We start from the raw sequence: 22,590 nt of genomic DNA, 5'->3' as shown, positions 1-22,590 counted from the left end.
TGACCTGCCTGCTTTGAGCTGTTCTCTGGTGGCAGCGACGGGCCTCTTGCTGGGGCCTGCCCTCGGCCTGGTGCCCCGGCCATGGGACCTTGGGCAGGTTGCTTCTCGCTGAGCTGCTGGGCTGAGGCATGCGGGCCCAGAGGTCAGGGGGCACCTGTTAGACAACACGTGGAAAAAGCTCTAGCATAGCGTGTGCCGAACACACATGCAAACACAAAACCCAGGAGCTTTGTTTCAAAATGCTGTTGCCAAATGAGTGACTGGTATTACGCAAAGCTGGAGCGTTGGTGACATTTTTCTTACTCTGTCTATCCCTTCTTCCAGGGTTTTTTTCCTGGCCTTTAGTATCCAGATCACATCTAACCCCGAAGAAGCTTGAAAGGACAGTAGTGACCCCCTATCCCTGGTTTCACTTTTTGTGATTTTGGTTACCTATGGTCAGCGTGGTCCAAAAATATGAAATGAAAAGTTCCAGAAATAAGCAGCTCCTAAGTTTGAGAGTGTGCACCATTCAGATGGTGTGATGAAATCTCTCACAGCCCCATTTGGGACGTGAGCCGTCCCTCTGCCCAGCGTCTCCACGCTGCGTACGCTCCCCGCCCGCCAGCAGCCCTCTCTGGTGTCAGAGACCAGTGCTGCGCTCTCACAGTGCTTGTGTTCGCGTAACCCTTACTGTACTAATGGCCCAAAGTGCAAAAGTAGTTTAAACTCTGCCCAGGTGTGATCGACTAGGAAAAGCACAGCATATACACCTTTTGGTACGGGGGGTGGTCTCGGCAGGTGTCGCCCAGGAGGAGGGGACTGCTGTGTACACAGTAATGTGCCCACTCTCCCTTTCCTTTCTGGGAAGATCTTTCCGAGATTCCCACCTTTTCTCCCCTTCTCTGCATCTCTGTCCTCACCTCCCCCATGAGCCTCTGTTTCCTCAAAGCTCAGTTCTCTCACTCCCCACTAAGTGTCGGGAAGAAAGGGGGGTTATGCTAATTCAAACTAAAGTGTGAGGGACAGTTCCCCAGGGGCATTGACACTGAGGTAGTGATAATAATCATCTGCGCGATTCTAGTCTCTGGTGGAAGAAGAGAATTTCAGGGAGCACCTGAAGAAGCTGAGGGACCCTCGGGGACTTCTGAGTGGCTTTGTGTCCTCCCGCCCTGCCCTCTGCCCACAGTAGCCCTGGAATTAGATTCCCCATCTCAGAGCCCGAATTCGGGGAAGCTGTGAGCCCCAAAATCGTTAGTAGCAAGTTTCTGGGGAGAGGGCCCCCAGCCAATTTCTGATGCTCAGAGGCCAGTGACGCCAGGAGGAGGCTCATCCTTGCTTTGTCAGGCCCTTCTAGAAGGCTCCCAGCACCTTCGAGGTCAGGGGACCCACCCCTCTTTGCAGGGGAGGAAACTGTGGCTTTGATGGGGGAAGTGACTCTCCCAAAGCCACATGGCCAGGAAATGCTAGGGCCTCTCAGGTGTTTCAACCCCAGGCCCAGGGCTTGGGTGTTTATTTTCCACTTGCTGTGGACGGCGGGGCACCCGGCAGACAGGGCCCTTAAGGGCGGATTGGTCCTCTGGTGGTTCGGGCTGAATCGGAAGTCCAGAAGGGAATGCTGTCTCCCCGCTTTGCTTCCTCCAGACCCTGTGCTGGTCCCCAAGCTGCTGGTAGCTCCCCAGTCATGTGGGACTTGGCACTGGCTGTCCCCTTTGCCAGGAACACTCTTCTTTCTCTTCTCTACTTGGCTGTTCGAAACCTCACCTGCTCACTGTTCTGAACCCAGCGTGAGGGCTGCCTCCTGCAGGAAGCCTTCCCTCACCTACGCAGTAGAACCCATCACCCCTCCCAGATTTGGTCCGTGGTGTGTGTGCTTGGACTTGGGGCGCTGAGACTGTGTCTCTTAGCTCCATAGCCCAATTCCTGGCACACAGTAGGTGCTCATTAAATGTTAGAATAAATGAATAACCAGTTATCATGGCAGAAACTGCTGAAATTCTTTCTAATGTTTCCTATGTACTGAGCACATTCTTAACTACTTGGGAGGGTCATCTAATGTTCATTATTAATCTTTGATGTTGATGCCCTTAGACCCATTTTACAGATGAGGCTCAGAGAAGTAAAGTCTGTTGCCCAAGCTCACACAGCTACATAGGAAGCTGGGTGGGATTTGAACCCAGGTCTGCCTGATTCCTTGAATGCTCAGAAACCTCAAGCCCCGACTTTGATTCTGGAGCGAAACGGGAGAGGAAACGAAGTCTCAGAAAGGGGCCAGGGCCAGGCAGAGGGGGGCTGGTGTGGGTGGGGTTGGCGTAGTGTCCGGCGTCCGAGTCTGTATCTCCTGCGTTGGCTTTTGTTGCAGAATCGAAGGGCCTTGTGGGTAAACTGGGGTGGAAGGCAGATCTGTCCCTGGAGGAGACCAGAGAAGAAGGGGCTGGGCTGGGTGGGCCCTGCTGTTCCAACCCCTGCCTGAAGAATTGCCGCTGAAGTCCGGTCATTGTTCATGCAGCGGAAGCTGCACGCGGTGGGGAGCACGGGGTCACAGTTATAGTTTATGTCCTAACTTATGCCCTCCCCCCATTCCCACGTCACCCCCAGCGCAGTTCCGGGACACCGTGTGAGCCTCCAGCCTGACCTCCCCATCTGCATTCCCTTGCCTGCAGGCCCTCTTTCCAGGGCGGCCCCTGTCCCCTGAGGATCTGCCTGGCAGCACCCCCACCTTCCCCTTTCCACCCCTCCCCGACCCCAACAGCCTCCTTTGAGGTTCTTGAATACCCCACACCTCTCCTCTCTTGGGGTCTTTGCACCCTGTTTCATCTTCCTGGAGCACCCTTCCCACACATCGTCACATGGCCGGCTCCTTCTCATCTAGGTCTTGGCTTGTGTGTCACCTCCTCCTGGATGCCCTCCCTGCCTGACCGCCCTCCTTCGTTCCCTACTTGATCCCTCCCACAGTGGCTGGTTCATTGCTTCGCAAGCCGTCACCACGACCCAGCCCTGGCTGGCTGCCATTTGCATCCCCTGCTAGGACATAAGCTCCTTGAGGCCAGAGGCCTGGCAGTCTCACCGGCTTTCCCGTCCCCAGTTCTGAACGCAGTGCTGGCACCTTTCCGTGTTTCATAAGCATTCATTGAATGAAGACTGAATGGATGGGGATTCTGGAAGCAGCCCAGACCAGGGTGTTCTGTACCTTCTCCTGAAAAGTGTCTCGTGCAGAGGCAGAGTGTGTTCATTCACAGCAGAACGAACTGGCCTGGACCCCAGCTTCGCTGCCTTCCTGCTGGGGGCCCGGGAGCAAGCTCCACAGAGAGCATTTCATAGCAGTGAGTCTGTGCCAGGCCCTGCTCATTCAACCCAGGGACATCCATAGACATGTACTGCACACCCACTAAGTGCCAGATGCCGTGCGAGGCCCTGGGAGACAGCCATGCACCAAACAGGCCAAAAGCCTGTCGGGAAGGATGTGCGGCTGGACTCGGGCGTTTCAGCGCATTATTGATTGCCACATTTTGTCTAGTCCACGTTTCAATTGTCAGTTTAAAAATAATTCCTTCCTCCACTGATCAGATGAGGAAACTGAGGCATTGAGTGGTTGAGGAAGTGGTGAGAAGATATTTGAACCCAGGCTCTCAGGGTCCCCACAGGGTGACGATAGCATTTACCCGTAGGGTGGTTGGAGGACCTGATGAGACTACATAGGTGAAGTGCCCAGCCCGGTGAATGGGTGCTTCGCCATGACTGTCACCATCCTCGCATTTGCTGTCATCTGGGTCTGTATGGCAAAGGGCCAGCAGCTAGCAGGCCTCCCTGACCACCCCGTCCCTCTCTCCCCAGATGTGAGCCCGGTGGGCCTCCCGCTGACCTGTTGCTAAAGCAGGCCCCCCACCCCAGGCCCAGCATGCGCCTGTCGGTGCGGAGGGTACTGCTGGTAGCCGGCTGTGCCCTGGCCCTGGTCCTGGTGGTCCAGCTGGGGCAGCAGATGCTGGAGTGCCGGGCGGTGCTGGCAGGCCTGCAGAGCCCCCGGCGCACCATGCGGCCGGAGCAGGAGGACCTGGTGATGATGGGCCTGGACCACGAGGAGTACCGCTACGGCAAGGCCATGCCGCTCATCTTCGTGGGCGGCGTGCCCCGCAGCGGCACCACGCTGATGCGCGCCATGCTGGACGCCCACCCCGAGGTGCGCTGCGGCGAGGAGACCCGCATCATCCCCCGCGTGCTGGCCATGCGCCAGGCCTGGTCCAAGTCCAGCAAGGAGAAGCAGCGGCTGGATGAGGCGGGCGTGACGGACGAGGTGCTGGACGCCGCCATGCAGGCCTTCATCCTGGAGGTGATTGCCAAGCACGGCGAGCCGGCCCGAGTCCTCTGCAACAAGGACCCCTTCACACTCAAGTCCTCCGTCTACCTGTCGCGCCTGTTCCCCAATTCCAAGTTCCTGCTGATGGTGCGGGACGGCCGGGCCTCGGTGCACTCCATGATCACTCGGAAGGTCACCATTGCGGGCTTCGACCTCAGCAGCTACCGCGACTGCCTCACCAAGTGGAACAAGGCCATCGAGGTGATGTATGCCCAGTGCATGGAGGTGGGCAGGGACAAGTGCCTGCCGGTCTACTACGAGCAGCTGGTGCTGCACCCGCGGCGCTCCCTCAAGCTCATCCTCGACTTCCTTGGCATCGCCTGGAGCGATGCCGTCCTGCACCATGAGGACCTCATTGGCAAGCCTGGTGGCGTCTCCTTGTCCAGGTGAGTGGACCCCCTGACGGTCCTCCCAGATCCCTGGTCCTGGGGTGGGAGGCACTTGGTGGGAAGATGGGCTCCTTGTCGCTGAGCTGTGTGGTGTTGGGCAAGTCCCTGTACCTCTCTGAGGCTCAGCTTCATTGTCCAAAAAAATGGGCAGTCACTCGTCTCTTTTCTGACAGAATCAGCAAGCCTGAATAGGCTTTGCAGGGAGGCTTTAGTGAGCACAGGTTAAGAACACAGATTCTGGAACCAGGCTGTCTGGGTTGGAGTCCCAGCTCTGCCACATCCTCGCTGTGTGACTGGAACGTGTGACTCGACCTCTCTGTGCCTCCATTTCCTCATCTGTAACACGGGGCTCTAATCTGTCTACCTTACAGATACTAGACACCTGAGAGTACCAAATAGGGTAACACATTCCGGGGCTACTGTTGCTATCCTTGTTAGTGTTGATACTGTTTTATTGGGATACTCACCATCCTCACCATCACTGCCATGTAATCAGCGCCTGCTGTGTAGCAGGCACCGAGTTAATCCCCCAACAAACACTGTTCCTTTAATGCCCACAGCAACCTGAAGACGTAGGAGCTTGCTTATCCCCTCTTTACAGATGAAGAGACTGAATCTCCAAGAGGAGAAGCTACTGGCCTAAGGCCACACAGCCAGCCACACGTGGTGCTGGGGTCTGGGCCCAGGTCTGTCGGACTCCGGGGTGTGTGCGCTCAGCCTCCTCCTCCCTCCTTTTGCCCCGCGCTGTCTGCCTTCCTCCTCTGGGAGGCTGACCTTCTGCTGAGACCCAGAGCACTGGAACAGGGCAGGATGACAGGCAGCTCCCTGTCTCCATCCTGATCAGGCCGGGGCACCCTGGAGAACCCAGTGAAAGGGTTCTCCAGGCTTCTTTTGCAGCAGGTCCTGCCAGACTCCATCCCCAAGAGCCCCTGAGCCCAGAGGGGCGCTTCACCCTGGTGAGAAGGTGCTGTAACTGGGATTTTGTAAATTCTCCTGACAAAACACCAGATTACCAGAGAAACACATCTTTATTGTAGGGGAATAGAAGAAATATACAAAACAAGAAGCAAAACCCGTCATCCCACCACCCAGATTTTGATATACGGCCTGCTGGTCCTTGGTCAGGGGCTACTGACTAAGGAGCCCTAACGACCGTGTCCCTCTGTGGCCCGTGATCACTCAGTATGTGGGGCCACGCCCCCTCGTTTTGGATGGCCGTGCAATACTCCATTGTGTGCGTCACCCTGTTCTGTTACCACTTCCCATACATGGGTTATTTCTAGTTTCATTGCTTCGTATCAAGCTTTGCTCCCATTCATGTTCTTCGATGCATCTGTGTTATTTCCATCCTGGAGCTGCAAGGGTCGTGGTAGAGCCTGTGCATGTATTTGAGAGTTTTGGCACATTAGCTGGAGTTGAGATTTAAATCCAGGTCTGCAGACTCCAAATCCATGGTCTTCCCACCTGTCCACACCCTTTTTCCCTCCCCAGTCCTCACTCCCAGTCCTGTCCTCCTTTTTCTTTCTGTTCTTTTCCCCAAGTCATCTCTTAGTGGGGATGGAAGCACCTAGAAAAAGCTTGTGCATCCTGGGAGGCCCCTGGAGCGTACCCAGTTGGATCACCATGAGTCAGATGGCTGGGTAAGCCAGGTCCAGGGCCCAGGAAGGAAGCACGCGGAAAGTGATGGTGGTCCGTTGTTACAGCACAAAGCTGCAAACCACCTTGATGTCCGGGAATGGACAAAGCAGCTGTGCAAGGATGCTACACAGCTGGGAAGAAGAACGCGATGAAGAGAAAAAAAGAGTTACCAATATGTATAGCGTATAGTTTCTGTTTCAGAAACTACAGACAACATTATAGATATTTTGGTGGGGGTGGGGGAGAGGAGAGAGAGAAAGCTAACACCAATGTACCATACACTCTTCTATTATTAACTTATTTACCCCCTATAACAGCCCGACCAATAATGTGGGTGCTGTCATTATTCCCATTCACGGAGGTGGAAACTGAGGCTCAGAGAGGAGTAGTGACTCTCCCAAGACCACACAGCTGGTGTTGGTACAGCTGGCATTTGATCCCAGACATTCTGGGTCCTGAGTCAGCTCTTAGCTGCTCTACCATTTGAAGCACAGAGAAGGAATTGGAAGGATGTGCTCCAGAATGCCGAGACTGGGTCTCTATAGGGAGCCAACGGACTGGGAGTGGTGACCACGGGGACTCTTAGCCTCACCATTAGTGTTTGATAATTATTTCTCATGAACAAAATATCCATCTCAGTCACATACGTAAAAGGTTATTTGTAAAAGGTCAGAGACATCAAGAAGGCAGGACTTAAGTACCACCAGTGTTCGCTGCCTAGTACCGTCCTCTGACTTCCCATCACATGCTGTTACCCACACTGCACAGAGGAGGTGGGATGAGGCCAGGAGACTCGTCCACAGTCTTAGTTGGTGGAGGCAGAGCTGGCTGGGGGCCCAGTCCACCAGTCTTTGCTGCTGCCCCAGAGTGATGGAGCAGGGAGCCTGTCCGGGTGCCTTCCAGCCTGTCCTCTCTCTCCAGGATCGAGCGATCCACGGACCAGGTCATCAAGCCTGTGAACCTGGAAGCGCTCTCCAAGTGGACTGGTCACATCCCTGGGGATGTGGTGAGGGACATGGCCCAGATTGCCCCCATGCTGGCTCGGCTGGGATATGACCCCTATGCGAACCCTCCCAACTACGGCAACCCGGACCCCATCGTGGTCAACAACACGCACCGGGTGAGTGCGCGTGCACGCAGGGAGGCGTGCTCTTGGGCTGCGGCAGGGGCGCGAGCCCCAGCGATCCGAAAAAAACACAGTCTCTTGATTCCTGAGCAGTGGCCATGGTGAATCGTATGGCTGTTTGTATTTCCCTTTTTGCTTGGGCCACAAGGAAGCTCATAGCTGACTATCTCTCACACTCTTCAAATCTAACTCACAGGCCTATCTGTGCGCTGATGTTGCTTTATTTCTCTACACTTTTTTACTTTTTTCTACTTATTTCTCTGGCTGGTTTTTTTTTTTTTTTTGTCTGTTTATTAAAGCACTTCAAGGCTTTGTTGACGCTGGGCATAAATAAACTCTTGGTCTCTTTATTGCCCTATACGGTTTTTAACATTGATTTCTCAGACAATATGAGCAACGGACAGCTTGAGTTACTTTTTAAATCCCCCTTAGTTAAGGTGGTCAAGGAAAAGAACTTCAAAGACATGTTTTGAAAACATTTAAAAAAGCAGGCTAATTCTGGATCAACGAAAGTTCACAAGTCTGTGCTCGTATTTACATGTTGCTGTCACAGCTTCTACTTCTCTTTGGCTGCTGTGTTCTGACTTCCTTATAGGCACTGAGTTAGAGGAAATATTTGAAGATGGGACCCGGGCCGGAGGAAGGGCCCTGCCAGCCCCCCAGAGTCTTCACAGAAGCTGCACTCACTCAGCCTTTTAAACACACGCCGTCCCAGTTCTGGGGTTGAATCATGAAGGGAGAAAGTCGTTCCTGTCTTAGGCCTCCTCGAATCCTTCCATGGACTCAAGGGGAAAGATCCCTTTTGGTGCTGATGAGTCTGTAACACCTCCCCGTCACAGAGGGGGTTTACCAACACCCGGTGATGGGGGCAGCACGGGCCAGTCTTTGGGTCTCCACTTCCTCTTTCCCACGACATCAGAGCATTTTGCAAACATCTGTTTGTGGAGATTCTCAGAGACCCAATGTAGACAGACAACCAGACCACAGTGACGGTGTGGTTGTTTGCAACCTGGATGTATTTTATTTTATCATTTTTATTATCGATATTTATTGTTATGGGCTTATTTTTTAACAAATAGTTATTATGCTTTAAACTGTACTTGGTGTTTTATATACTTTTCTGTATGCAGAGGCTGTGTTTCACAGTAAAAAAATTAACTTGATTAGAAAGGAGAAGAAATCTTCGTGAAATGACGTTGACGTCCAGCCCCCTGGGTGCTTCTCAGAAGCTGCGGTGGGGGCAGGGGTGCAGGACAGGGCCCCCTTTACCGCACCTTCCCAGCCTGAGGCCCTGCAGTGGCTCCTCTGAGTTCTCTTTACAAGGTGGAGGCCCCTGTCTTTCCTGAGGGCGGGGTCAGAAGCTCCTGGAACAAGGCCTGACCTTGGGTGCTGCATAAAAAATTCCAACATGCACCGATGATTAGGATCGGTCTGTGTTGTGTGTTTAAAATGGAAATGTCTCCAGTTTTCTTCGAAGAGCTCTCCTGCCCGGGGGTCCCACCGTCTCAGCGAGTGCTACACAGTCAGTCATTCAGTCTTTGCAGGGGTTGGATGTTACTACAACGTTAAGTTCCCCTGTTGAAAGCCTTGTGTGTGCACACATGTGCCCTCCGTGTTCCTGTAATGGATCCTGGGGTGCAGTACACTGCATGACTGAGAGGACCCCAGTGTCAGTGAAGTCGTCTGTGCCTGTGTCGCCCACTCCAGCCACTAGCTCCTGACCTGGCACGGCCATCGAAGTGCGACTGGCCCCAATGTAGAGCTGCTGTGAATGTCAAGTACACACTGGGTTTTGCAGTTCTGGTCCAAAAAAAAAAAGTGCAGTTTCTCATTGGTCATTTTTACATGGATTACATGTTACGTTGACATTTTAGATCTATCAGGTTAAGTAAAAGATATAACTAGAATTAATGTGAGCTGATTCACTTTTTTAAATTTTTTAAAAAATGTGGCTACTGAATTTTAAATTACGCAGTTGGCTCCCATTCTATTCTGGACAGCGCTGGCCTGGACTGTGCCTTTGTATCGCGGGACAGCAGAAGGCCTGGAATTCCGTTGCCCACCTCAGGGCCTTTGCCCTGGCAGTGTCCTCTGCCTGGCGTGCTTTTCCTTCAGCGCAGCCTGGCTGGTTTTCTTTGTCGCTGAGGTCTCAGCTCCCAGAGGCCCTTCTTGACCACCGCTAGAGAGAGGCCGCCCTTTCACTCCTGATCACATCCTCATTTTACTCTCTTTGTAGCACTTCCAGTGTTTTGATATGTTCTTCTTTATTTGTGTTATTGTTACTTGTGCATTGCCTGGCTACCCCTGAAAAGCGGAAGCTCCAGGAATCCAAGAAGTTTAGTTGTCTGGCTAGTGTTGTACCCGCTGAGCTTAGAATAATGCTTGGAATAAGAGGAGCTCAATAAATATTTGTTAGTTGGTGGGAGGAGGGAAGGAAGGAAGGGAGGGAGGGTGGATGGATGGGTGGGTGGGTGGATGTGTACATAAGTGGATGGGTGGCTGGGTGGGAGGGTGGGAGAGTGGATGGGCGTGGAGGTAATGGACTGAATTTTATTTTTTGACCATTTCCATGAGAATGATATTTTTTTCTTTTTCTTAGGTCTTGAAAGGAGACTACAAAACACCAGCCAGTCTGAAAGGCTATTTCCAGGTTAGAATCCCTGAGGGGAATTCTGGATGCTGTTCCCCCGGCTGTGCCACCCGCTGTGCGACTCCGTGCACTTGGCTTATCTCCCGTGGGTGGCAGCTTCCCCACCAGAAACCCGGGTGGGGTGGGTGCGTCCGGCCAGAGGCTGTCTAGCGTCTGACCAGCTGGGGCAGGTCTCAGCTGCCCACTGCCCGGGCCTCTCCCTTCACCTGGTCTCCCGGCAGTTGAAGGGACTTGGTGGCCCCTTTCTGCCTTCAGCCATTCATTCCATTTTATTTAAGGCAGCAGTTCCCAAACATGACCCAGCGCGAAATTTTCAACGGCCTACCAAGGAAGGGGAACGGTGAGGGTCAGGCGGTGCGAGCATCTGTGCGACGTAGACGCGCAGCCGCTCCTGCACCCCACGCACATCCCCTCGGCTCTGCGGCGCATGCGTCCAGGATGCTCCCTGTCCCTGGGAGGTGGGGGCCATGGGCAGCGTCAGGAGCTGCCCCTGGACCGCCGTCACAGCAGTCCTCCTCCCTTGTAAGGGAGGTGGCGGTGCCAGCGTCAGTCCTTCCCGTGTGTGTGTGTGTGTGTGTGTGTGTGTGTGTTTTTTACTTAATTTGGCAAATAAAGGGCGGGCCGCCCTGTGCCAGTCCCTTGTTTAATTACCAAAGTCAAGGAGTCCGACTGCCCGGGGACTCGGCTTTTGTGCACACCTCCCTTCTTTGGGGAGGCGCCCACACTGCCGTTGAGGGTATCGAAGACCCATCGCTTGCCACTGTGAAATCATGTTGCCAGAATTAGTGAGCTCTCATGTCTTGCCTGTTTTAACCAAAGCGATGCTGTAGAAAGACACAAAGGGAGGGCTGAGAGGAATGAGCTGCAATCACAAACTGCGTTTTTGCCGGTCACCTTCCTTTGCCCGCCCAAACAGGTACTTTGCATTCACGGTGATTCCAGTGTATGAGCTGCTTTGTTAGTCAAATAGTGGGTTTCACACTTGCCATCTTGGATGGCTACACAGTCCCCTCTGGGGGCGTTCTTTTTACATGGCACCAGTTAACTTAGCTGTTGCCCTGAGGCCATATACAATTTCTCCCGAATGATGTCATGTGCACAGCACCCTAGCTGTGCCTCTCTTCTGTTTGGCAAGGGGTTTGGGGTGGGGCTCTATCGACTCATTGCCTTAGAATACATTTTTAAGGAGTAGAATCAGTGGGTGGAAAGGTCCGGATAGTTTTGTGATGAACTAGGAGACTAGAGTTGTTTCACAAAAGAGTCGGACCACTTTCTAGCCCCCTGCAGTATAGGGTGTGTTGGGGACCTTCAGCTTGTCCTGGGCTGTTTTTTGCTCTGTAAGGAATGAAATGTGAAGGAATGGCGTGTGCTCAGCGCCCTTCACCAGGAGAGCCACCCTGCACGTCGCTCTCTGCCCTCCTCCCCTCCCAGACCCTCCCCTGTACATGCCACTTCCTTCAGGGTATTGTAAAAACCGGAAGTGACCGTAGGGTGACAGTTAAGTAAATGGTGGCACGTGGCATTCTATAGCACCACAGGTAGCCGTCCAAAGTGGCCACTGTGAAACCGAAAAAAAATGGAAAAATACCACCCAGGAAGACAAAGCGGCTCACACACTAGAATTGCAACTAATGCAAAAGCGTATCCTGCTCCCTCAGCTCTAAGCCCCTCCCCTTCCAGGCCTTTGCTGTTCCCTCTGCCGGGGATGCTTTTCCACCCCAATCTCTGCTTGGCTGGACTCATTTTCATCTTTTAGATCTTGGCTTGTGGGGTGTTTTCAAACAGTAACAACCAGTTCTCCAGACACCACCTGGGTGTTCAGTTAGTGCGATTCTGGCCCCGGCTCCCGGAGACAGCTTCAGATCCTGCAGTCTGAGGGCCCCATCCGGTGAGGCTGCCCCCACTTCAGGTGCCAGCTGCAGTGGGGTATGCAGGGTACCCCCATTTCTGCTTAGACAGCTACACATTTGGGGGTTTCCTGCACCCCTTACTCCTCAGGTTTGATAATTCTCTGGAACAACTCACAGGAGTCGGGAAAATACTGTGCTTCCTAGATTATGGGTTTATTATAAAGAATACAGTTTAGGAACAGCCAGCCAGACGAGAGGCACAGGGCAAGGCACTGGGGAAGGGGCGGAGCATCCACGCCTGTCCCAGGTGCACCAGCCCGCCTGCACCTGCGTGTGCTCACCTATCCGGAAGCTCTGAACCCATCTTTGAGGGACTTCCATGGAGGCTTCACGAAGTAGACGTGGTTGATTCAGCCACTGACCATTGGTTAGTAACTCCATCTCCAGCCCCTCTCCCCTCCCCAGAGGCTGGGGAGTATGGGGCTGAAATTCCCAACCCTTCAATCGCCTGTTGGTCTCTGTGGAGACCAGCCCCCCCCACCGCCCCAACACTTCCCTGGGTCCCCCAGCCATAGCCATCTCATTAGCACACAGAAGATGCTTGGAGATTCCAGGGGTTTTAGGAGCCACGTGCCCAAAACCTGGACCAAGACCGGAGGTTTTCCTCGCACTGCAGCCTAAAGGGTGTCCCCTGAGTGGCCTGCCCTGGGCACCTTGTGCATTGGCCCCAGCGGTGGTCCCTGCTGTCGGCCCATTGTGCTGCCTGGGGCTGACATCATCTTCCCTGTGCGTGTGCTTGATGGTCTCTCTCCCCCTTGGAATGTGAGCTACATGAGCACAGGATTGGGTCTGTCAGGTTCACGTACCCCAGCACCTGGCACGTAGTAGATGTGCAGTAAAATATTCAATGGGTGAGTGTGTGTATGCCTGACTGTGATGCTGAGGGGTGAACCGCGGGGCAGTGAGACCCTGGCACCTTGACCTGGTCTTGACCCCTTCCTCTGTGTGTCATCTTCTTCCAGGTGAACCAGAACAGCACCTCCTCCCCCTTGGGAAGCTCATGATTTCCAGGTAGGCCCTCCTTCCCACCACTTCTGAGCCCAGGGGCCACTTTTCTGAAAAGCTTGTCCTTCCAGAGCCTCCCTGGGGAGGAGTTGCCCCCAAGGTGGCCTGACCCAGCCCTTGGGAGGTTTCCATGGTGACAGACTGGGGAGCTATTCATAGAATCAAGGCTTGGTCTGCCAGCCTTGGATGGGGTCAGGGGCAGGGATCAATGCTGAGCCAAGGAGAAAATGGTTTGTCTGGCATTGGGCGGGGGGCACCGAAGACCAGCGGGATGGGGGATTCTAGAACCGCTTTTTGCACAGAATGCTAGTCCAGCTTCTATAAACAGCTACAGGTTTGGCCCAAAGCAATTAATGTTTCAATAATAGCCACAGCAGTTCTGGTCTAAGAATAACCCCTGCAGCACTGGGCCAAGCGCTCCCCTCCCCGCGTGTCCCTTTAACCCTCAGCCTCCCTGGGAGGTGGGCGGTGCCACCGTCCCATTTCACGGAGCAGGAAGCCTGAGCCCAGGAAGGGCTTTGACTTGCCCGAGGCAGCCAGTCAGCATATGGCAGAGTTATCCCCCAGAGCCCTCTCCCCCAGAGTTTGCTTTTAATGATCGATTTTTAAGTGCATATTTATCCATCTGTGTTTTGCTAAGGGGTAGTGGAATGGGTTCTGAACTTGGCTTTGAACTGAAGTCAAAGATTTAAGAACTCCCTTCAGGTTTGACTCAACGCAGCCTCCATTTTCCACCCCAAGGGTGGTCGTGGGACAAAGTGAGCCGACTAGGGGAGAGCTGGGCCCCGGCTGTGGAGTCTGGTGACTGAGCTCACTTCCCCATGCACCCCAGCCTCCCCGATCAGGTTCACGGACACTGATATGCACAGGTATTTCCCCGTGTCTTTTAAATGGCTTCTAGCCCAGACTCTAGATTTAGTCTCATTTTTTTTTAAAGATTTTATTTATTTATCTTTAGAGGAGAAGGAGAGAAACATCAATGTATAGTTGCCTTTCATGCATCCCCTGCTGGGAACTGGCCTGCAGGGAACCAGCCTGCAACCCAGGCATGTGCCCTGACTGGGAATTGAACTGCGATTCTCTGGTTCACAGACCTGTGCTTAATCCACTGAGCTACACCAGCCAGGGCAGTCTCCTTATTTTTAAATAATCATCTTAAAAACAAAATCCACTTTGCACCAGCCTGCAGGGCTGGGGACAGTCAGTCCCTATCACTTACTACGGTTCCCATTTTAGGAAAGAGTACATTTGTTTTAGAAATTGATTTTTCAAGAGGAAATGGGGAGAGAGAAACATCGATTTGTTGTTCCACTTATTTATTCATTCACTGGTTGATTTTTATATATACCCTGCTTGGGGATTGAACCTGCAGCCATGGCATATCGGGGCAACTCTGTAACCAACTGACCAACCCAGCTGGGGCCACCAGAGTTCCCATCTTAAATTGCGCTAAAATCCTAGAGTTCTAGCTTATTCCAGAGAAAAGAACCCTTCCATGGAAAACAGGTTTTCTCCATGTTTCTCTCTTCCTCTCATTTCCCTTGCTCTGTTTCTACCAGTTTATTAGTAGAATTCTGAATGTTCTCCGTACCAAAAGCCAAATACCTGTTGCTTTACTGTTACAACAAGATTCCGTGTACGGGGTGCATTAGTTAATTCCTGGAGTTGTAAGCAAACACAGGTCCTGCCAGCAGCTGCAATGAAAGCCAAACTCGTGACACAGGTGCTCACGAGAAGGAAAGTGGTTTCTTCAAGTGCCCGCCACCTGAGAAGATGGGAGACTCTTGTCCCAAAGCCCATCTTAACATCTCAGTGCAGGCAGGGGGGGTTATCAGGAAGGCGAGGGGAAGCAGGACCAAAGAATCGGGGGGAGGGGGCTGTGGTCCTGCAGGCAGCGTTCTTGCTGGTCCCGGTACACACCTCTACGGTCAGCGTCCTTGAGATGCCATCTGACTTCCTAGCAGCTGAACTCCTGAGGTCCCGGGGTCAGGCTGCTTCCTAGGTTCACACAGCAATGGAACCTGCTGAATGGTAAAGTACAGTAAAAATAAACAAACAAACAAAAAACCTTTAACGTATAGGCTGTAGCTTTGAGAGAAAAATCAGGTTTGAGTAACAAGCTGGGTTTACCATTTACTAAGAGCAACATGGGTAGCTTTACATGGATTCTTTTGTAAGCTTACTTTGTTAGTTCTCCTTTTCGTTCTACTCTTTGGCTAGTCAGGCCAGTATAAGTAGTGTAGCACATTCATTCCCCGTGACAGTAAGGCATTGGCCTTGAAATGCCGACCCTTCCCTTGCCTCCGGACATTCATTGGCCTTTACCACGCCATCCTTGCCATCGGCTCTCTGTGAATAAGAAGAGCGTATCTGTGAGGCCAGGTGAGTGCAGGTGGAGATGGGAGGAAACGGCCAAGAAACAGAATTTAAATCCTCATCTGGGGTGCACAGAGATGCCCCCACATCTCGTGTGACTGTGCGAAGCCCATACATTCTGTAGTCACACATGCAGATGTGAAAGGTCTATTTCAGAATCGTTACTCGGGCCTAACAGGCTTTTCTCCCCGACTTTCAGATCTCTGCAAGCGGCTCTGTTGCCAGGAAGGGCAGAGACTTTGCGCCGGAGTGGAAATCGGCCCTCGAATCCAAGCATATTGCTTGCTGTCACGGGACTGCCCACAAGGAATGTATCTGTTTCTGTTTGAAAGCCTGACCCATTGAGAACTCTTCCCGAAGCGCTCTATCTTCGGATCCTCTGGGATAGAAAACAAAGAGTGTGGAAGTAGTCAGGCCTTTGAAACTTAAGTATTTTATATTTTTCCCCTCGAGAACTTTTTTTTAAAGAAAGGAATTTGCCACCCTCCCTTCGCTGGACCACTGGTGGCTTTGTTTGCTGGGACAAGGCCCACAACCTGTGCCTCTCCTGTTGACTCTTATTTTTGAATTGAATTCAAAGAATCTATTTAAGAATTTAATATATGAGGCTTTCTCTGATTCCTCCTCAGTTCTCAATTTCACAAAGAACAAAAATATATTATTGACTAAAGTGGAGAGGGACTCATCTGTGTGTGCCCTTCTTTACAGAGCAAACAGGTCCTGTGTCTGCATCTTGAATTTTGGTGGGTGGACGGATGGCAGGCGAAGGCTGGAGGACAGGTGCACGCCAGGCACGGCTCCAGCCTGGGTTGGGGGGTCCCCAAGGGGACGCTCAGGTTCAGTGATTTGCCCAAAGGGCTCACAGAACTCAGAAAAGCCATTAGATTCTCGCTTATGGTCTATTGCAGCGAAAGGATACAAGTGGAATCAGCAAAGACATGTGGGGCAGAGCCCAGGAGCCCAGGTGTGAGCTTCCAGAGTCTTGTGGACGTGCTTCATTGTCCTGGCAGCGCTGTGTGACCACGTGTTCAGTGTTGCCACCCAGAGGAGCTCACCTGGGCCTTGGCGTTTGGTACGTTATATTAGGCAGCGGTCACGCAGGCGTAGGACAACCACATGACTAACCTCAGTTACTCAGTCCCCAGCCCTTGCAGGGGTCGAAGGATAGAGCACCACCCAAGGTCCCCATTGCAAGTCACCTTGCCAGCATAGACTGACCTGGTGTGGTTTAGGGTCCCAGGTATTCCGAGAGGCTCTTACTGGACAGAATATTCCGGGGGCTTAGAGGAGATCGCCCAGGGTTGGTCAGGGGCCTGTCTGTCCTTGGGCCTGTGCAGGCCTTGAACTCTCTAAGCCTGCTGCATTAACCCTTTACTGCTCAGCTTCCCAAGGCTTGGAGAGCAACGGGGCTCGGGACAGTTCTTCATCTTTTTTTTTTTTTAATTTTCACTTGTCAATTTTAGAGGAAGGGACAGAGAGAGAGAGAGAAACACTGACCTGTTTCTACACCGATCGATGCACTCATTGGTGGACTCTTGCATGTGCCCTGACCAGGGATCAAACCTATAGCCTTGGCGCATCGAGATGATGCTCCAGCCACCGGAGCCACTGGTCCAGGGCCAGTTTGCGTCTTTAAAGATGGTGATAGTGAAGCTTTGGGAAGGAAATGACTCAGTGGTTTGCGGCATGGATTTTGGAGTTGGGCCAGTTTATCAGAGGAGTGACTCGAGCCTTTGTCTCTTCATTTATAAAACAGGGAAGTGAAACTTCCCGGGCTTATTGTGGGGGGCTGATGGGTGACGTGAGCAGGGGTGCTTGGGACGTGGTGCAGAACCACTCATCTCTCCTTGTCTTGGGGAAGTGCATTGGGCTGGGCAGTTGATGGTTATGAACATGGGAAGCTCGTGGTTAACACTCACTGGGAAGCAGAAGACCATCCAGCCCCATTCACTGTTCCACTTGTTTTTTTTTTTTTTTGCTGCAAAACCAACCAGCCCCAACACGCAGTGACCTAACACAATTTATTGCAAAATCTCAGCTCTGGGAGTTAACTGGAGGGAGGAGGTTGGTCCTCACAGCCAGGGGGCGGCTGGGACGCATGTCAACAGGAGGCTTCTTCACCAGCATGTCTGGCCGAGGGCTGGGGTGGTCGGAGCATCAGAGGCTTTTTGCTGGGCATCTTTATCATGTGGCCTCTTCACACGTCTGGCTTGGGTTTCCTCGTGGCGTGGCGGCCCCAGGACCGTCAGACTTCTGTTATGGCAGCTGGTTGCTCCCCAGAGCAAGTGCTGTAAGAGGCCAGAGGCAGCACAACCGCTGGCGAGTTCGGGGGTGTGCCTGGAACTGGCCCAGTGCCACTTGCCCTTCCTTTGTCACAGCTGTCACAGGCCTCTCCCACATTTGAGAGCGCAGAGAAACGGACTCCTCTTGATGCTGACGTGGTGAGGTCACAAAGCAGAAGAGCTTGAGGGGTGACAGGGAGGTGGCCATCTCTGGAAAACAGAATCAGCCACAGTCATAAAAACACGATCCACCTTACCTGCAGGTCATCAAATAACCGATGAATTCATCAAGTCTTCCCTTTTTGCAGTTAAATGTATGGCTTTACCACTTGTTCCCTTTGTGCAATTAGGGTACAAAATAAAGACCTGTCTTTGAAATTATAGTGATTCCAGGTTCCCCAAAACCTAGGTCACCCAAAACCCCAGCCTCGCCTTGGGACCAGGGATGGTTCTTGCTACTGAGGGAGCTCCTCTGGGTGTCCCCAAGCCCCAAATACGGGCCTAGAACCAGGAGGACATCTCCTACCCTCTGCCCTCCTTCTCTGTTCTAAGCAAACGCTTCAGGATAATTAGCAACAAGAATGCCATTCCTTCGGGTGAAAGCTGTGGCTCCCCTCCACTGGGCATGCCCTTGACCAAGTGGCCCTACTCCAACTGAAGTCCTTCCGCAAGTCTGGATTATTCTCATCAAACTTTGTTTCTATAAGCAACAGCTGTTTTTTTTAATGGGTTGTTGGTGAATTTTTTATTCTGAGCCAACTAGATTGGTATGAAGTTGCAAAAGTAGCACAGAGTCCTCGCAGCTTTCCTGGTGCTGACACACAACTGATCAATAGCAAACCCAGGAAATTAGGGAGAGCACGGACCTTATTTGGTTTTCTCCATTTTCAGCGTGTATTGATTTGGGTGTATATGCAAGATTTTGTTTTCTTTTAATAGCAGAATCTTCCATATACCACCCCTTACACACACACACACACACACACACACACAGAGTCATGAGCGAAAGCTCAGTCTACAAAACATAACGAGGGTTGTTCTGATGAGGACCCCACACCCGTCCCAAGCTCCAGCCCCTTCTTTCTGAAGCACTTTGTCATGGTTGGGGTTTTGCATGTGTTTGCCTGGCGATCTGATTCAGGTTGTTCTTACTGAACTGCCAACTGAACGAGTGGGAACCGTCGTTTTTAATTGCTCGCCATTTACCCCACATCATTCCTGGCCTATGGAGGGTTGTGGGAGGCAGCTTCCAAGGTGCCCCTGGGGGTCCTCGCCTCCCGGTATTCATGCCCTTTGCACACTGAAAAAGGACGGGGTTCCAGAGTAACAGAAGATGGGTGGTTAGACTTGAATTTCAGATCAAACAATGAATGGCCTTTTCAGTCTTTTACAATACTGCATGGGGCATACACTAAGATTTTATTCATTATTTGTCTGAAATTCCAGTGGAACCTTCCTTTATTTTCATATGCTAAGTCTGGCGACCCTAAATAGGGCCGACCATGCAACCAGCTGGATACTAGGGAAATGGCGGCGTGTGACTTCCAAGGTGAGTTCATTAAAAACAAAAATAAAAAACTGTGACTTTGGCCTTGTTATCGCTTGATTCAAATCCCTCTCTGGGAGCTCAGTCACTATGTCACAAGGACACTCAGTGCCCCAGGTAGAGACTCACGTGGCAAAGACCTCAGGCCTGCCAGAGCACCAGCCTGCCAGCCCCGGGAGTGAGTCACCTTCGAAGGGGCTCCTCCAGCTCCAAGCAAGCTTGGCCGGGGCTGCAGTCCCAGGTGCTGTCCTGACCGCATCCCCAACAGAGACCCTAAGTTAGACCAAGCCCGCCGAGCCACTCTTGAATTCCTCCACCCAGAGAAATAGATGCTTACTGTTGTTTCCAGTGACTCTGCTCGAAGGTAATTGTTAACAGTGCAATGGGTGATACATAGGAGCTTATTAAATATTTATTAGTGAGTGACCGACTGAATGAATGAAGGCTGTGGCTCCTTGTCTCACCTGTGTGCTACTGAGGACACTTGCTTCACAGGAAATGCCTCAAGCCTGCAGAACATCATGTCCCTGCTTTACAGAGGGATAGAGTGTTTACAAGTTCTTGAAAGGATAGAAAACCATCTGTAAGATACATTTACAGGGAAGGCAAATTTGCTAATCTAGCTGATCTCAATCTTCAGGACACAATATATATTTTTATGACAAGATTCAAAATAAGAATAAGCCATGTGCAACTGTATAATGTCACTGTCCTAGAAAAGGTACTTGTGCTAGACGTTAAATATATCAGCTTTGAAATGCCACTTGTGAGTTGTTTCTATGGTATCAATCTATTTCAAGTTGTAACTGAGCAAGGATTTTTTGCCCAAAAGTCTCTTGAAGGCAACACGGGAACAGGGCAGGATGGTGCAGGCTGCCTACAGGGGTGGTTAAGTGTGGACTCAGGTGGCTACAGAGACTGCCCCTGGAGGTGGAGGAATTGAAGAGATGACGCATGCAAAGGGTTCGTCTTTGGAGCCTGAACAGACAGGAATCACTTGAAATATTAGCTCAAATAAGCAGACAGAAATCGTACAGGGGCCCCAGTCATGGAATAGCTGAGAAAGTGCCAGCCCGGAAGTCTGAACTCATGGGTTCCAGAACTGGCTCCATCCTTAAACTCGCCGTGTAGCCCTGGGCATGCTTCTCGTGGCATGGCCGCCTCCATTGCCTCATCTGTGAAAAGGGAGGGCTGGACCGATGAGTGTCCGAAGGCCCCGCCAGGCTCCTGCAGCAGAGCCCTGTTGCTTGGCAACCTCTCTGGGAAGGCTACATGTCTGAGTACCTCATTGGGAATCTAAACACAGGTCTGGATGTCCTTGAGTCCCAAAGCAAGGTTTCTCTGGGCGGTGACTAGAGACCAGAATAGATATGAGATCCTAAATCTAAGCCTCTGGCTGCCTCTTTTCTTGCTTTTCCTGAGTCTGGCGATTTGAACCAAAAAAGCTTTCAGGCTGAGAGACCTTCCGTGCAAAGGTATGAGACTGGGTCTTTTAAACAAAATTAGCTGCAACCATGTATGAAGCACTTACTATTTCAGGAGCTTTAATTAGCCTCACCCCCTTTTTTGTCCTGAAACCAACCCTTTTAGAGCAGTACTTTCATTATCCCCACTTTACAGATGAGAAAACTGAGGTCCAGAGAGGTGAGGCAACCTGCCCCAGGTCCCAAACCTAGGAGGCAGAAAAATAGAGGTTGGGATCCTTGAAGTCTTACTCCAGAATCTCCTTTAAAGAAATTCTAAATGAAAACCTTTTTCTCAGAGTCATTAGAAATTAAGTTGCCTACTTAATGCCCTGTCACCCCCGAAGACATTCTTCAATGTAACTGCAAATCCCCCCCAAATTAGGGAATTAACATGGACACATCACTACCATCACTCCATGGAAACCTCAGACTCCATTTGAATTTTGCCACTTGTCCCAATAACTTCCTTTATAGCAAAGGGATCCAGTTTGGTCATGATTGTATCTGCTTGCCATATCTTAGTCTCCTTCAGTATGGAAGTTACAGGGTCTTTGGCTTTCACCACCTTGGCACTCTTGAGGATTGCAGGCTAGTTTTGTGCAATGTCCCATTATTTGGGTTTGTCTGATGTGTCCTCGTGATTTGGTCCAGAGTATGCACTTGCAGCAGGAACATCACAGGAGTGATGCTGTGATCTTCCCTGGGCATCCTATCAGGCGGTACATTGTTGTGATCTGTCCCATTCTTGAGGATGCACACGGATCCCCTGATCAGAGCCTGCATTCTTAATGACTTCACAATAGTCCACAAACCTCTCTTCCCCAGAAGTCACGTGGTGGGACCCATTTGACAAAGCAAACCCATTAGTTCCTCATTATCAAAGTAATTACACCTCCATAAAGTCTAGTGTGAAGCTATAGACACAGCTTCAGAGAAGCCAAGCTGTGCTTATATTTTTGGCTTTGGGCTACAAACAGCTGTGTAAACATTTTCAGGCCCAGACTCAAAATGGCTTATCTCGTGTCCTTGTTTCCCTCACTCTGCTCCTCAGTGAACCTGTTGGTGTTAAGACTCTTCCCCCCCCCCCACCCCGCTCTGTACTAAAACCTCACTTTCTAGTTTCTTTCTTGAGGACATACTTTGGGTCGGGCACAGTGACAATACATGTCACTAGGAGTACAGAGACTATTTAATTCCAGCCCCCATTCCTAAGAAGTCGGCATTTAATTAACTTCATGCAGGTTCTCATTTTAATTAATAACAACCATGGGATGTTGGACCCAAGTCTTTTGACTCTAAGTCCAGTGCTCTTTGTTTACTCCACTCTTTGCCTCTGGGATTTTCCACTGGGAGGAGATCAAGAACCTATGCAAACATGAACAGCTAACACTTCCTAAGCATCTAATGTGTACTGTGTACAGTCTTAGTTGCATACATATTGTATCTCATTGGGTTTTTCAACCATTCTGCAGTGGAGAAAACCGCGGTTTTGAGAACTATGACACACCCAAGGTCCACAGCTGGTTAAGTTGCAAGCTGAGACTAGAACTCCAGGCCCATGTCCCCACACAGAGTTCATAGCTGGTGAGGGATTCTCTGGAGGGATGATTTTGTCCATTGCATTTTCTGAACTTGTTGGAAAGAAAGAAAATGGAAAGATTTCGTGGAGGGAATACTTGGGACCTCTAGAGTGTGCCCATTCATTCCTTCATGCCATCAAACTGCTGTATTAGGCTCTGTGCCCACACCATGCTTATAGTGAGACCCCGAAGATACGGGATACAGTCTTGACCTTCACTATTCCCATATGAATGCCGTGTCCCGGCTCCCTTGATGTCTCACACAATTCCTCACAAGTATCCTATGAAC

At 51.4% G+C, this 22,590-nt stretch overlaps 1 protein-coding gene across 3 annotated transcripts in view; it reads left to right on the top strand.

Annotated features, from left to right (window-relative positions):
- TPST2 (tyrosylprotein sulfotransferase 2) overlaps positions 1-16,102 on the top strand; it is a 44,548-nt gene extending 28,446 nt beyond the window's left edge. For all 3 annotated transcript variants that reach the window (XM_037153273.2, XM_037153272.2, XM_037153271.2), the window contains 5 exons: positions 3,814-4,719; positions 7,282-7,480; positions 10,086-10,136; positions 13,009-13,057; positions 15,627-16,102. In XM_037153273.2, the coding sequence (XP_037009168.1) occupies positions 3,878-4,719; positions 7,282-7,480; positions 10,086-10,136; positions 13,009-13,050 (1,134 nt within the window). In that variant the 5' untranslated portion in view covers positions 3,814-3,877 and the 3' untranslated portion in view covers positions 13,051-13,057; positions 15,627-16,102. The remainder of the gene's footprint in view (positions 1-3,813; positions 4,720-7,281; positions 7,481-10,085; positions 10,137-13,008; positions 13,058-15,626) is intronic.
- The last annotated feature ends 6,488 nt before the right edge of the window (positions 16,103-22,590 follow it).

Source organism: Artibeus jamaicensis, unplaced genomic scaffold, assembly GCF_021234435.1.
Source record: "Artibeus jamaicensis isolate MK-2021 breed Jamaican fruit bat unplaced genomic scaffold, CSHL_Jam_final contig_525, whole genome shotgun sequence".
In the NCBI taxonomy this organism is placed as follows: domain Eukaryota; kingdom Metazoa; phylum Chordata; class Mammalia; order Chiroptera; family Phyllostomidae; genus Artibeus; species Artibeus jamaicensis.
Note: the sequence above shows the minus strand (reverse complement) of the source record. Positions and strands in the feature narration are given on the sequence as shown.